General features: G+C 53.9%; 1 protein-coding gene across 2 annotated transcripts in view; it reads left to right on the plus strand.

Annotated features, from left to right (window-relative positions):
- Window positions 1-13,698, plus strand: part of FBXO41 (F-box protein 41) — a 35,898-nt gene extending 22,200 nt beyond the window's left edge. For both annotated transcript variants that reach the window (XM_051974263.1, XM_051974265.1), the window contains exons 7-13: window positions 229-344; window positions 1,025-1,177; window positions 1,713-1,808; window positions 2,137-2,255; window positions 2,546-2,704; window positions 3,349-3,464; window positions 12,496-13,698. In XM_051974263.1, coding sequence (XP_051830223.1) covers window positions 229-344; window positions 1,025-1,177; window positions 1,713-1,808; window positions 2,137-2,255; window positions 2,546-2,704; window positions 3,349-3,464; window positions 12,496-12,558 — 822 coding nt within the window. In that variant the 3' untranslated portion in view covers window positions 12,559-13,698. The remainder of the gene's footprint in view (window positions 1-228; window positions 345-1,024; window positions 1,178-1,712; window positions 1,809-2,136; window positions 2,256-2,545; window positions 2,705-3,348; window positions 3,465-12,495) is intronic.

The following is a 13,698-nucleotide window of genomic DNA, read 5'->3' on the forward strand; positions in this document are numbered from 1 at the left end:
CCAGCTGAGATTCTCTATCATTCTCCGTCCTGTGCGGAAGGAAAGCTTCTGTCCCCAAGTAAACTTGGGAGTTGGAAACTTCCTGATCTCGGGTCTGAGCGCACAGTAGGTGCTTGATCAGCGTCTGGGAGTGGACTGGTTTTCCCACCTTCCTCTGCCTTCAGCCTCCCTTAGCCGGCGGCGGGTGTGTCCGGGCCCCCAATGTGGGACTCTCCTTCTCACCCCCAGTTCCTGGCGATGCTGTCCCAGTGGTGCACCCAGACGCACTCCCTGACGCTGCAGAACCTGAAGCCCCGGCAGCGGGGAAAGAAGGAGGGCAAGGAGGAGTACCTGAGGAGCACCAGGTGGGGCCGGGGGCGGGGCCCTAGGGGAGGGGCCTGTCAGAGGCCCTGGTCGTCCGAGTAAGGGGGGCCCATCTTCAGTCTAATCCAACGGAGCATTTATTAAGCACTTAGTGCGTGCTAGGAACTGTGCCAAGTGCACAAAATGTGTCACTACTCTTACATACTACTCCGGGAGGATACAATAGGGGAGATAGGAAGGCCCGAGTTCAAATCTTGCTGGCTGTGGGACCCTGAGCAAGTTACTTAAGTTCTCGGTTTCTCCATCTGAAGAATGGGATAATGATGGCACCGACTGGGCAGAATTGGGGGGAGACCAAGTGAGGTAACTGCTTTATAAGCCTAAGCCCTGGCCAAGTTCCATTATCACCATCAGGACGGTGAAGGTCCCCCGGGAAGCTCTGCCCGACCCAGGTCCGGCCCTTTCCCCATTCTCTGCTTCGCGTCCCCGCCCGTTCGCCCATCCCCAGGGGGGCTCGGCCAGGCCAGCCGAGCTTTAGGTCCCCTCCCGCCCAAGTCCGGGAGCCTCTAACTTCCTCCCTGTAGAATTAAGCTCCTCAGGGTGGGAACTGCTTTTTGGGCCCTGGGAGCTCGGTCCTTGCACGCCGAGGAGACTTGCTGGGCTGGCCCCCGGAACGGGGTGGGGTGGGGAGGGGGGCCCACTGACCCGGCCGCTGTTCCAGGGGCTGCCTGGAGGCGGGGCTGGAGTCCCTGCTCAAAGCTGCCGGCGGGAACCTGCTGATCCTGCGCATCTCCCACTGCCCCAACGTCCTCACCGACCGCTCCCTCTGGCTGGCCAGCTGCTACTGCCGGGCCCTGCAGGCCGTCACCTACAGGTGGGTCCCCGGAGGCCGTCCTGCCCAGCCAGAAGCTCCCGGAGAGCCTCTCCGACCCCGATCCCAGCTGGCCCGGCTTACCCTCGGGGTGCGGTGAGAGGCAATGGGCTCGGAGGCGGGAGCCCCCCGGTCAGGCGGCTCGGTCCTTCTGGGCTTCGGTTTGTGTGTCTGTGGAATGGGAATGAGGATGTCTGCGGCTTTCTCCACGGGGTCGCGGTGAGGAAAGGCTCACATTCACACACACACACAACCCGGCCTCCTCCCTTCTTGGCAGGTGGGGACCTATGGGTGAGGAATGGGGCATTTGCAGAAAGCGTTTGCCAGTTTGCTGAATCACGTTTTAAAGTTTTTCTCTTCTGAGTTACAAGGGGATGGCTCGCTGGGGAGAAGGAGGAAATGAAAGGGAAATAAAAACGGACACCAGAGTGACCACCTGGAAACCGCCGCCCGTCTGCAGCCTCCGAGGGCAGAGGGGTGGAGGCGGCCTCGGCTGTGGGGGCCCCCGGGACCCTCACTCTCCTCCTCTTCCCTGCAGGAGCGCGACGGATCCCGTTGGCCACGAGGTCATCTGGGCCCTGGGGGCCGGCTGTAGGGAGATCATCTCCCTGCAAGTGGCCCCTCTTCACCCCTGGTGAGTGGGGCCGGGGGCCGCGGGGGCTCGGGCAGCTAAAAGCCCCAGGTGGCTCCTCGGAAACGGGGGAGCGGGAGCTGGCGCAGGACCTGACGGCCGGGCCTGGCTCGGCCCCCGGGGGCCGCCCCTCCTCTGCGTCCTGCTATCGATTCATGGGCCCGGCCTGTGCTGTGGGGGGCCCTTGTGGAACAGACTGAAGGCGGAGCAGCCAGGGAGCGTCCCGGAGGCACCGAGGGGTCCCCCTGAAAGGGAGGACTGGGGAGGACTCCCGCGGCCCCTCTGACCTCCCTTCTTGCTCCCCCCTTCGCTCCCCCACCCTGTCTTCTAGCCAGCAGCCCACACGCTTCAGTAACCGGTGCCTGCAGATGATCGGACGCTGCTGGCCCCACCTCCGAGCCCTGGGGGTAGGAGGAGCGGGCTGCGGGGTGCAGGGCCTGGCCTCCCTGGGTGAGTCCCCTCCCGGACCCCCGGGGCCCTGCTTCCGCGTGGGGCCGTGAGGGAGGGTCTGCGGGGGCCGGGGGGACCCTCGGAGCGGGAGCGCCGAGGCCGTGGCTTAGCGCGGTGGGAGGGAGGGGGCCGGGGAGAGCCTAGTGGCTCGTTCCCAAGGGAGAACTTGTTCCGGCTGGGCCCTCACTGAGAGGCTGGAGACCCGCCCGGCCGGGGAAGGGAGGCTGCCGAGTCCCCGAGCGGGGGAGCCGGGAGCCGTCGCTCAGCCCTTCCTCGGCCTCTCCCCCCAGCCCGGAACTGCATGAGGCTGCAGGTGCTGGAGCTGGACCACGTGGCGGAGATCACCCAGGAGGTGGCGGCCGAGGTCTGCAGGGAGGGGCTGAAGGGCCTGGAGATGCTGGTGCTCACGGCCACCCCGGTCACCCCCAAGGCCCTGCTGCACTTCAACAGTGAGTCACGGGGAAAGCCCCCGGTCAGCGCCCCCCCACACACGCACTCGTCCTGGTGCAGCCCCCGCCGGCCAATCATGGGCGGGGGGAAGTGGGGGGGCCAGGGCTGGTGGGGATTAGCAAGCTTTGCACCTGGGGGGGCTTGGGGTCCAATAGATGAATGGACAGGTCAGTGAAGGAGGAGGGAGGGAGGGATGAGTGGAGGTGAGGATGAGTGGGTAAGTTCATGAATGAATGGGAAGAGTGGATGCATTCGTGCAGGGAGGAAGGGATGGACGGTCGCATTCGTGAATGGAAGGACGGCCGGCCGATTAATGAATGGCTAGGACGATAGTTGGATTAATGAATGACAAGATGGGGGATTAGTGAGTGAGGGGACTGATGAGCGGGTGGGTTTGTAGGAAGGACAGATTAATGAATGGCTGGCTGGAGGGATTAAGGGCTGGAGGAAAAGATGCACGAACGCGCCACTTGCCAGCCCTCCATTAGCCCCCACACAAACCCCAGCCCTCCTTTGGCATCTGAGTCTGGGCGACGGCTGTCAGGGCACAGGTGGGCTCCTGATGTCTGAGAGGGACGCCCCCCATTCACCAGGCTCTGGGTCAGGCCCAGCCAAGAACCGCCTCACCCTCTCTCCGCCCCAGGTGTTTGCCGGAACCTCAAGTCCATCGTGGTACAGATCGGGATCGTGGACTACTTCAAAGAACCAGGGAGCCCCGAAGCCCGGAAGCTGTTTGAGGAAATGGTGACCAAGCTCCAGGTGGGGAGACTGGGAGACCCTGACGCCCCCCAAGCCATTTTCTGTAATCGGGCTGGCACAGGGCTCGCTTCTGGTGTGGGGCCTGTAAAGCCTGATCCCCCAAATGACAGGAGCAGTGGGGGAAGAACAAGCGGGGGAACAATTCCCAGGAGAACCCACCCCTCATTTTCTAGCGAGCGGGTGGGACGGCCTTCATCCGAGGGCAGTCTGAGGTTCCGGAGCCTTCCAGACTAGTGGGGGAAATTGGCCGGCGGGCGTTTATAAACTCCTAGAGGGGAAGCCCTCAGGGAGGGGCCCGTCTTCCTGACCCAAAGGCCAGGGGCCTCGGGGAGTATCCATGTTTAGAGCATGGTGAGATGATGGAAGGATGGGGGGAAAAAAAGGAGTGGGAAGGGTGGCAGGGCAGTGAGGATAGTGGGGGCAGCAGGAAACACAGGTGGGGCACTTCATGGACCCCCCAGCCCGGGCGTCAGTACTGTGAGGGACTCCGGACCCCACGTCCTGCACCCGAGGGCTCGCTCCCCTCCCCCACCTGCTCCTCCACTCTTGTTACTGTATCATCCTGTAGACAGATGGGGGGGGTCCCCAGTGACCTCCTTTTTTCCCTTCCTGGACTTTCCCCCGACCTCCTTTTTCCCGACCCATCTGCGGCGTTTGCCATTCACGGCCCGTACCCCGTCCTTAATACCCTTTCCGTCCCTTTGGCCACAAACCAACAAGTGGGCGTCCAGCCCTTGACCGAAGATAGCTGAGGAGGAGGATGCCGTCCCCTGCTCCCTCACCCCCAGAGGCAGCCGTTCTCCTTTGGATCAGCTCTTTTCATTAGCAGCCATTGCTCCTCCTTCTACCCCCAGGACCAGAGCAAGCACTCCGTCAGGGAGTGACTCTGGACAAGTCACTTAAGCACTCCAGGCCTTAATTTGTTCATCTATAAAATGGGAGGGTTGAACTAGCTGGCTTCCGAAATCCCCCCAGATCTGTGACCTTCCCGGGCCCCCCGGCTCTACTCGAGGTTCCCGCAAACCTGCAGATCCTTCCAGATTCTTAAGTCCCAATGACTGGTTCTTTCCTGAGACTTCTCAAGTACCGATTGTACTCCTTGCCAGCCACGATCCGGTGCCCCCTGACCTACTGTTAACCATTTCACATAGCAGATGCTCCTGCCGAGCTGGGCCATTCTCTTCATGCCATCGAGGCCTCCATCCCATGAATGAACCTTTCCCACCCAGAAAAGCTGCTTACCTGTGCTAGGTCTGTCATCCTATCGGCTTGTAGCTGGGGTTCACCCCATGTGCAGGGCTCCGAGTTCAAATCCAGACTCGGACACTTGCCAGGTGTGTGCCTCTGTTTCTGGGAACATAATAGAGAGATAACACCCAAGGGCATCGTAAAGATGAGGATCAAATGAGGTAACATTTGTACAGCACAGTGTGGAGCACACAGTAGGTGTTTAATAAATGTTTGTTTCCTTCCTTCCTTCTCTTACCGCCTCAAGGATACTGAACAGGCAGTATCCAGTGGTTACCACTGACTCTTACTTCTGGCCAGAATACGTTCTCTTCTTTTTCTTCAGATCCTAAAATTATTTACATCTTCCTCTCCACTTCTGCGTACTTCTCTGTATCACGGCCGCCTTGGGCTTTCCATGATTTCTGGGGAGTCTGAGACTGCCGGGGATGGGTACAGCCACGTGGCGTGACGAGAAGGCTGGTCTGTTCCAGGCTCTGCTGGCAGGGAAAAATTTAAGGTCGCAGTCCCCCAAATCAAGCCTGTTCTCTCTTCTTGTTCGTTCCTGAAGCCAGCTCCTTGTCCACTGACAGTGTGTATTTGGATACATACACTAATAGTTATAATAAGAGCTAACACTTACACAATGCCTACTGTGTGCCAGGCACTGTGCTGAGGGCTTTTTAATGAATATTATGTCACTTCATCCTCAAAAAATCTCTGATGTGCTATTATTATCCCCGTTTTACAGATGAGGAAACTGAGGTAAACAAGTGATGCCCATAAATGTTGTAGAATATACATATGCTCACTTACAAAAATGTCCGTATAGATGGATGGATGGATAGATAGATAGAAAGAAGGATGGATAGACAGCCAGATAGAAAGATGGATGGATAGATAGGTAGATAGATAGAAGAATGGATGGATGGTAGAGAAAGAAAGAAGGATGGATGGATGGATAGATGGAAAGATGGATGGATGGATGGCTAGAAAGAAATAGAACTAAAGAGTTAGATAAACAAGAGAGCAAAGACTCCTCTTTTTTTGGTCTTTGCACATGCAGCATCTCACAGAGGGCCCGGCACAGAGTGTGACCCAGAGCCGTGCTTGGGCAGCTATTTAACAAGGACCCGCTGATTGGCAGATTGGCTCCTCTATACCATCATCAGATAGTTCATGTGCCCTACGCCACTGAAACATGACTGGTTCCCTTAACATTCTTTGGGGCCTACTATCAAAGTGTTGGGCAGATAAATCTATCTTCTCCTTGTGCCGGAGACATGAAATTCTGAATTTGAATCCTGCCTGAGACCCTCACTGTGTGACCCTGGATAACTCTATTCTGTCTGCCTCAGTTTCTTTATCTGTAAAATATGGCTATTAATAGCACTTGCAAACAAGTTTCTATTTCTTTCTTCCTTTTTTCCAATAACAAAAACCACCAGCTGCCTAACAGCCTGGGACACCTTGAACCCATGGCATGGGAGACCGATCCCCTTCAGTCCTTTCATTCAGTGCCTCGATATTCCCAGACTTTTCCCATTCCACTCCCAAACTGTGAGACTTTTAGATGGCTCCATCAGCTCATACTTCTCTCAGCTGGTCCTTCAGCTCCTCCCTGTCCCAGAAGGCATTTTTCCACGGTCAATCCTGCCACGATCTCGATTTGTTGAAGCAAACCGAAGTTGATCATCGCTCTTTGGGGTACGGAACCCCCTCACCCAGGCTGGGATACCGCACCGGCACCGACCATGAGCTTCTTCCGTTCTCCAGGTCCTGGAGCCACTTCAGCTTCCCCGGCTTCACTGTCAAGGTCGGGGAGCCCGTGCTCCCCCAATATCTGCCATCCCTGCTGGCTTCTGTCTTTCTTCGCTCTCCCAACATGAAGTGCGAATTGCCAACTTTGATCCCTATGAAGTTCTTGTTTTTCTTTAAAATAATATCATGGTTCTTCTCTAGGTGAGGTGCAGATTTCTCAGGGAGGTTTTCTGGAGGCAGCCTTAGTTTCAGTTAAGAGTAAATAATCATCCAAAATGCAGCCAGGTGATAAAAGTTCAGATCTTTTATTGTCTCTAATATAGCCCGGTTAGCTTAGAGGCCTCTCTCTCCGCTTGGTTCCAAGAGCTCCCTCTGAATGTCTCCAAATCCAAGGGTTTTGTCCTTTAGCCTCCAACCAGCACAGAGATGGAATGAATCTCTTGTTTCCTTCACTTGGGGCTCGGCTAGCTTTCTGGTGAGTCTTTCAGACCAGCTTGGTCTCAGTGGGGGAAGTGCAGGAGCCCAGCCACTACAGTGGTGTGAGATGAAGATGAATCTGGTTGTCCACTGAACTCTCCACTCGTAGCTTTATCCTCTGAAAACTCTTCGTCTGCCACCAGCCAGCCAAGTGGAAAATATTCTGCCTTGCCTCGGAGAGAGGGCTTCTGGGGTAATTCCGCTGAAATCTGTCAAAGTGCTCTCTGTCTGCACCAGAGTCGCTCCTCTCCAGTCCAGCTGAACTCTCCTCTGCGACCAGCCAGCCAAGAGGAAAAATGTATTCTGGAATGGCTGTCTCGCCTTATATGTGAATCTTCTGAGAGAATGGGATTATGGGTTTTCTCCCATAGTGCTCTCTGGCCCAAAGAGCTTTAAGGGAGGTGTGAACTCCCTTGAAGTTAGAAAGTTTACTTTGTGAAGCTGGCATACTTGTGAACTCCAATGAGTAAAGGTGTGAACACAAGCCTTGTATTAATTAGTTCTACTTAGTACCTTGTTTCAGGTTCTGGCCAAAATCTTCTTGTAAGATTAGATCAACTCTAATTAGTTAGCAGTTTGTAAAGATTCCAACATAATTTGACTGAATTCTCCCCACTGGGCCTCTGCTTTCTTCTTATATACCAGAGAGAGGGATTATGGGTTTTCTCCCAGAATGCTCTCTGGCCCTAAGAGCTTCAAGGGAAGTGTGAATTCACAGAGTAACAAAGTTTACTTGTGAACTCCAATGAGTAAAGGTGTAAACACAAGCATTGTATCAGTTCTACTTAGTACCTTGTTTCAGGTTCTGGCCCAAAACATCAACTTTAATGAGTTAGCAGTTTGTACAGATTCCAACAGAGCCCCAACTTAATTCTCCTAAGGTTTTGCCCCCAAAGTTGGTCCAGTCGATACTGACTGATAGCAAATCACAGAATTCAGAGTTAGAAGGAGTCTCTGCAGCCATAAATTAAAGGAATCAGTACTAAAATATCAATCCAATGGCCATCTGGCCGGGGTTCGTACCAGAGACGGTCGCTGGCTCTGGACATCACAGAGCCATGTCCATGTACCCTTTAGGGAACTTCAGATTCCCCTATCTATGGCCCCAATATGGGCAGTCCTTCATACCCGCGCATTTGCTGCCGCCCCCTCCTCCAATATACTGATAAGGCATCTTTTGCATATCTCACAGAACAACTAAAATACAGTCTTCGCTACCAGCCCACGGGGAAGGACATTCAACATCGTCGGTCTTCATGTTCTCCATTGAGCCCTATGAGTTAATAGAAAAAGTTAAGACACGGCTTGGTTTTGAAGTCTGAGATGCTCCCCTCCCCAAACCCTAAGTATTTCATGCCGGTGGTCTAGCAGATCTGTTTCTGGTGGCCATTCAATGCCTAATTCTCCTTTTGAAGGAACCCAGTTCCATGTAATGGGGAGGGGGGGAAATAAATTATCAAATAATTTTTTTAAATAATGGACTATAGCCACATAGGGCCATCCAGTTCACATTTTGTACCCGGCTCGGCTAGCCGAGTCTCTTTATTTGCTTCTGCGGTTCCTCTTCTTGCATCAGGATGCTCGGAAACCCCGTTTCCCTTCCAGGAGAGATGGCTTTTTGCTCATGGCTTTCCTCGTACTAACAAATTGGCTTTCTAGCAGCCAAGTTCCCATTTATTCGACAAGCGTGCATTAATGGCTCTATGAGTAAGCTTCCGGCTTGGTAGATTTGGGCGCTTTCCCAGATACCGGGTTTTTGTTTGGGTGATGCTAAAATCCTAGATTTCCCTATTTGTGTCTTCCCTCCTACTGATACCTTCAAAACCGGTCCCTTGATGTCCTCAAAATTGGGTTGTTCCCAGAACAAACTTCTGCTGGCTCTTCTTAGTGTAGACTTGTCTTTTCTTTAATAACGATTTCATTTCCCTTCTGGGCACGAACGGGACTGTGATTAGAGGGTCCGAATGGGATCTCTCCACTTTTCCTTGATGGCGAAAGCACTTTGTCATAAAAATCCTTCCAGTTTTCTTTGTTTCTTATCCTCTTCGTGATCCTTAAGTCAGATCTTTCACCACTATTTTCAATCGTGCTCATCTATTCATTCTTTCTCTGGAAGATTTTACAGATGTGCTTGTTTCTCTGATTTCTACTCCATTCTAAGCCCCGGAGGTTCAAAGAAAGGAAAAAAAACAATTATTTCCCTCAAGGAGTTTCTATTCTAATGAGGGAGATGACACAGACATAATGTAAGGAAGGGAATTACAGAGGGAACAGCAGCAGCACCCACTGACATCCAAAACTGCTGAGGCAAGTGGGGTTAAGTGACTTGCCCAGGGTCACACAGCCAGGAAGTGTGAAGTGTCTGAGGCCACATTTGAACTCAGGTCCTCCTGACTTCTGTCTGATGTCTGGGCTCCTGACATCTGGGTTGATGCTCTAACCACTGAGCCCCCTAATTGCCCCAAGCACTTCCTAAGCAGGCCTGGGATCCTTCAGTAATTACCCAGGTTTTTCTGTGTCGGTCCTCTACCCCTTCTCATAACTGGGATATGTGTTCCAGCCAGGACTCAGAGGGTCCCTCAGGCCTAGATAGGACTGCTCCCCTGAAAATCTTTATTAGAATAGTGCCCTGTCTCGGTGCCTTTCACCAATGGCTCTGTATCTATATTTGCTGGAGCCGACGCTTTTACCATATCATGATCCAAGGAAGATGATTCATGAACTACTCCAGGTGAGGGCCAAGGTTGTGAGTTTGAACGGGGGCTTATCCTGGGTTCAAATCCCAGCTCTTCTGCTTACTCCCTGTGTGATTCTGGGTAAATCACTTACATTTCCGGCCCTTCATTTTCTTCATCTGAAAAATGACATTTTGGGAACAGTTGGCTTCCGAGGCCCCTTCCGCCTCAAGATCTAGGTAGGGCCCTTCGAAATTCTTCTAGCAAACATGGCCTTCATCGATCTCTTCCTTCACCAGAAGTCCCCGGCCTTCCTTATGAGTAAGTCCCAGTCACTTTCGTCATTACAGAGCTCGCCAAAAGAATTCCTAAATAGCGGTTACCAGTTGTTCCCATGGGACTGTCCTGCTGTTCCAAGCAGCATATATACGTGTGTGTATGTACATACATGCATATATACATAGTACTGTTACTCTCTCTCCAACCATATATTCCACAGCTTATATTTTTCATCTCCCCCCCATCCCATCCCAGCACATCATTGTTCTCTTAATGAAATGTCATAAAGTGACATAAATGTCCTATTTGTCACAAATGTCATAAAAATGTCAATCCTAATGAAAAGTCCCTTCCCCGAGCTTAGTACCACGGCAGGTCCCCGTAGCTGGGGCAGCCCCGTCCCACTGTAAGCCGGACGCTCTGTGCTGGAGATAAATGGGCCCGAGTGTTTCGACACCGCGCTGTTGCGAGCTGTTTTCAGTCGCGGGTCCCCTCGGAAAGCCTCCTGCTCATTGGTGGCCCTCCATGGAAGCCTGCACTGAACAGGGCCCGCCAAATGGAGCTTCCAGAGAGTGCGGCACTCCCCCCTCCCGCAGGCGGCACCCCCAGAAATCGCTACTCAGTTCGACTTCCACTCGAAGCCCCCACTGACGGCGTCTCGCATTGTGAGTGGGCAGAAGACAGTCAGGGAAAGGGGGTGAGAGGAAATCAGTTCACAGGAAGAGTGGCAGGGGAACATTTCTCGGGGTCCTTCCCCACCGGGTGGGGCACGGGGCAGCAAGCGTGACCGAAGCATCCCCCAGGCAGCTCAGGGATTCCCCAGAACCCCCCTCTGCTGGGCCTTGGGCCTGCGCCCCGGAGCTCCATCCTACCTGTTGTCCCTCTCAGGGGAGGTCATATTGTCGCTGCCTCCACTTGGGAGTTTTCTGAAGTTTTTACCTTGGGCTCTCTGGCCCAGAGCCTTCCTTCTTGTGATTCAGCCCCAGAATCACATCAGCCATCCCTTCCCCGCCAGCCATCGCTGGGACAGGAAAGCCCGGCCCTTTGATCTTCATAAGGGCAGACACGTGTCGGCTCCCACACCTGACTTTCCAGGAGCCCGGGCCGGGCAGCCACTTGTGGCCCCCCGCCATTAGTCTGTGTTTGAAGGGATTGAGGGCGCCCCCTACACCTGGAGCCCGGTCCCGAACCACCACCTAACTCCAGCAAACCATTTCAGGGGCTGCCTCCCAACAAATGTCAAAGGACCTCGCGCTTCTCCCCCTGAAGGGCTTGCAGCTTTCCATGCCATTGAGAGCTATCCAGGGGACGGACACGGCCCACAGTGCTCTGGGAAAAGCCGCTCTGTGTAGGCTGCATCTCAGTCCGAAGCAGGGCTGATCTGCTTACAGGGCAGATGAACAACAGCCCACCCCGACCCCCTGGGTGTGAGTGTGGGGGGTGAAAACCCCTTTAAAAAGTACTGAAAGCACAACCGATGTGGAAATGTGTCTAGGAGATCTGTTGTTAAACATATATTGGATTCCTTGTTTCTAGGGAAGGGACTCAGGGGAAGGGAGGGAAACAATCTGGAATACGAGATTTCAAAAGGGTGAATGTTGAAAACTATCTTTGCATGTAGTTTGAAAATAAAAAGCTATTATAAAAAAAAAAAAAGGTACTAGACAGATAGAGTCTGTAGCAGAGCTTTTGCCTTTTGGGGGTCCCGGACTCCTGTGGCATCTGGTAAAGCCCAAAAAGCTCTTCTCAGTGCTTTTAAATAATAAAATAAAATATGTAGGACTGCAAAGGAATCCAAGTAGACTGAAATGCAGTTCTAGAAATAATAAAAAGAATAGAAAAATAGTAAGAAGGAATCTAAGTAAACTGAAATAATTATTGAAATAATAATAAAAAGTAAATAGACATGGAAAAATAGGAAGGAATCTAAATAGATGAAATAGTTATTGAAATAGAAAATAATAAAAAGGAATCCAAGTAGATTGAAATAATTATCGAAATAAGTAAAAAGAAATAGAAAAAAAGTAAGGAATCTAACTAGACTGAAATACAGTTATCAAAATAGTCAAAAGAATAGAAAAATAGGCAAAAGAAATCCAAGTAAACTGAAATAGCCATCGAAACAATCATAAAAAGGAAATAGGAAAAGGAAGGAATCTAAGACTGAAATATAGTTATCAAAATAAAAATAGAAAACAGTAAGAAAGGAATCCAAGGAGACTGAAATAGTTATTGAAATAGTAAAAAGTCAATAGAAATAGAAAAATAATAAAAAAGAGTCCAAAGGAATCCGAGGAGACTGAAATACTTGTCAAAAAATCAATTTAAAAATCAATAGAAATAGAAAATTAGTCGAAAGGAATCCGAGGAGACTGGAATCGTTCTGGAAGGAGGAAGAGCAAAGCTGATGGGGCTCCGGGAAGGCCGTGGTGCTCTGGGTGAGGAGGTTGCTGGGAGGCAGGGGAGGCCCCGCCGCCCCAGCCCCCTTCTCCGAAGCCTCGCCTCCCCGGGCGCCCTTTGGCCCAGGGCACCGAGGGCCGGCTCACCCCGAGCCGGGCCCGGCCGGGACTTCCCGGAGAGCAGAGATAACGCGGCCTCTCGTCCCTCCCCAGGCGCTGCGGCGGCGGCCGGGCTTCTCCAAGATCTTACACATCAAGGTGGAAGGCGGCTGCTAACCCCGGCGGGGGGGCCCGTGGGCACCCCTCCCCACCCCTCACCCAGAGGCCTCCAGCAGGCAGCTCCTCGGACAGCCACCTACGGACGCAGGTTTGGACTTGCCTCGGGGGCCGGCTGGCGGACGCCGGGCTCGGGCCGGGAGCTCCCGTCTGAACTGGGCCGGCGGCGGAATGCCAGCTGCCGGGGAGTCGATGGCTTGGGGAGGGGGCTCGTTTCCTTGAGACCCTGGGGCGGGCGCCCCCACCAGCCACCGCCTTCCTCCCGGCCCGAGGAGAGCCCCAGGGCGGCCCCCCCAGAACAGGGAGCTCCAGTCACCAGCAGAGGCCGGCGACGCCCCGACCCTGTCCTGGCTCCTTCCTTCAGGGGCTCCTGCAATAAACCCCGACTGTCTCCCTCCGAGCCCCCTCCCGGGCCGCCTCCTGTAGCTGATCTGTCCTGGCGGCCGGGGCCCCCTTTCCTGCTCCCATCCTGGCTGGTGGAGAGCCCGGGGGGCGCCCGCAGGAGGGGGGCGGGGCTGGGGCCTGCCTGGGCCCCGAGGGGGAGGGGCCGCTCCAGGACCCGGCCACGTGAGGCTGGGGGCGGCCAGGCAGAGATGACAGAGTATTTATTTCTGTAAGAAGAGACGATGCAGAGATTTTAAAGCAAAGTTATATAATGTGCATGTTTCTGAGCTCTCCGCTCTAGACCCTGGCCCTGCCCTTGACCTTGACCCTTGACAACACACACAAACCCCTCCCAGGAGGCTCCTGACTCAGGGGAGGCCCGGGGGTCTGCAGGAAAGGGGGCCTGGGCAGGAAGCTGCTGATACCCCCCCCAACCCCTGTGCACCCTGGGGAGGGGCACTCACAAACCGGCTGTTTGGGGATACATTGGGATATGGCCCAGGGAGAGGCAGAGGGGGGCTGGAGGAGCTCAGCCTGGGCCTGGACTTGGGCTCCCCACCCACCCACACCCGGGCCCTGGGGGAAATGAGGCTCCGGATCCAGGCTTGGGAGAAGCTCGCTGGGCCCTTCGCACTGTCTTCTGTCCTGTCTCTCGTTTGTGTCTTTGTCTCTGTGTCTCTGTCTCTCTCCCCTCCCCCTCTATCTCTGTTCTCTGTCTCTGTCTCTGTCTGTCCCTCCCCCCCCTCCCTCTGTCTC

Source organism: Antechinus flavipes, chromosome 2 (assembly GCF_016432865.1).
Source record: "Antechinus flavipes isolate AdamAnt ecotype Samford, QLD, Australia chromosome 2, AdamAnt_v2, whole genome shotgun sequence".
In the NCBI taxonomy this organism is placed as follows: Eukaryota; Metazoa; Chordata; class Mammalia; order Dasyuromorphia; family Dasyuridae; genus Antechinus; species Antechinus flavipes.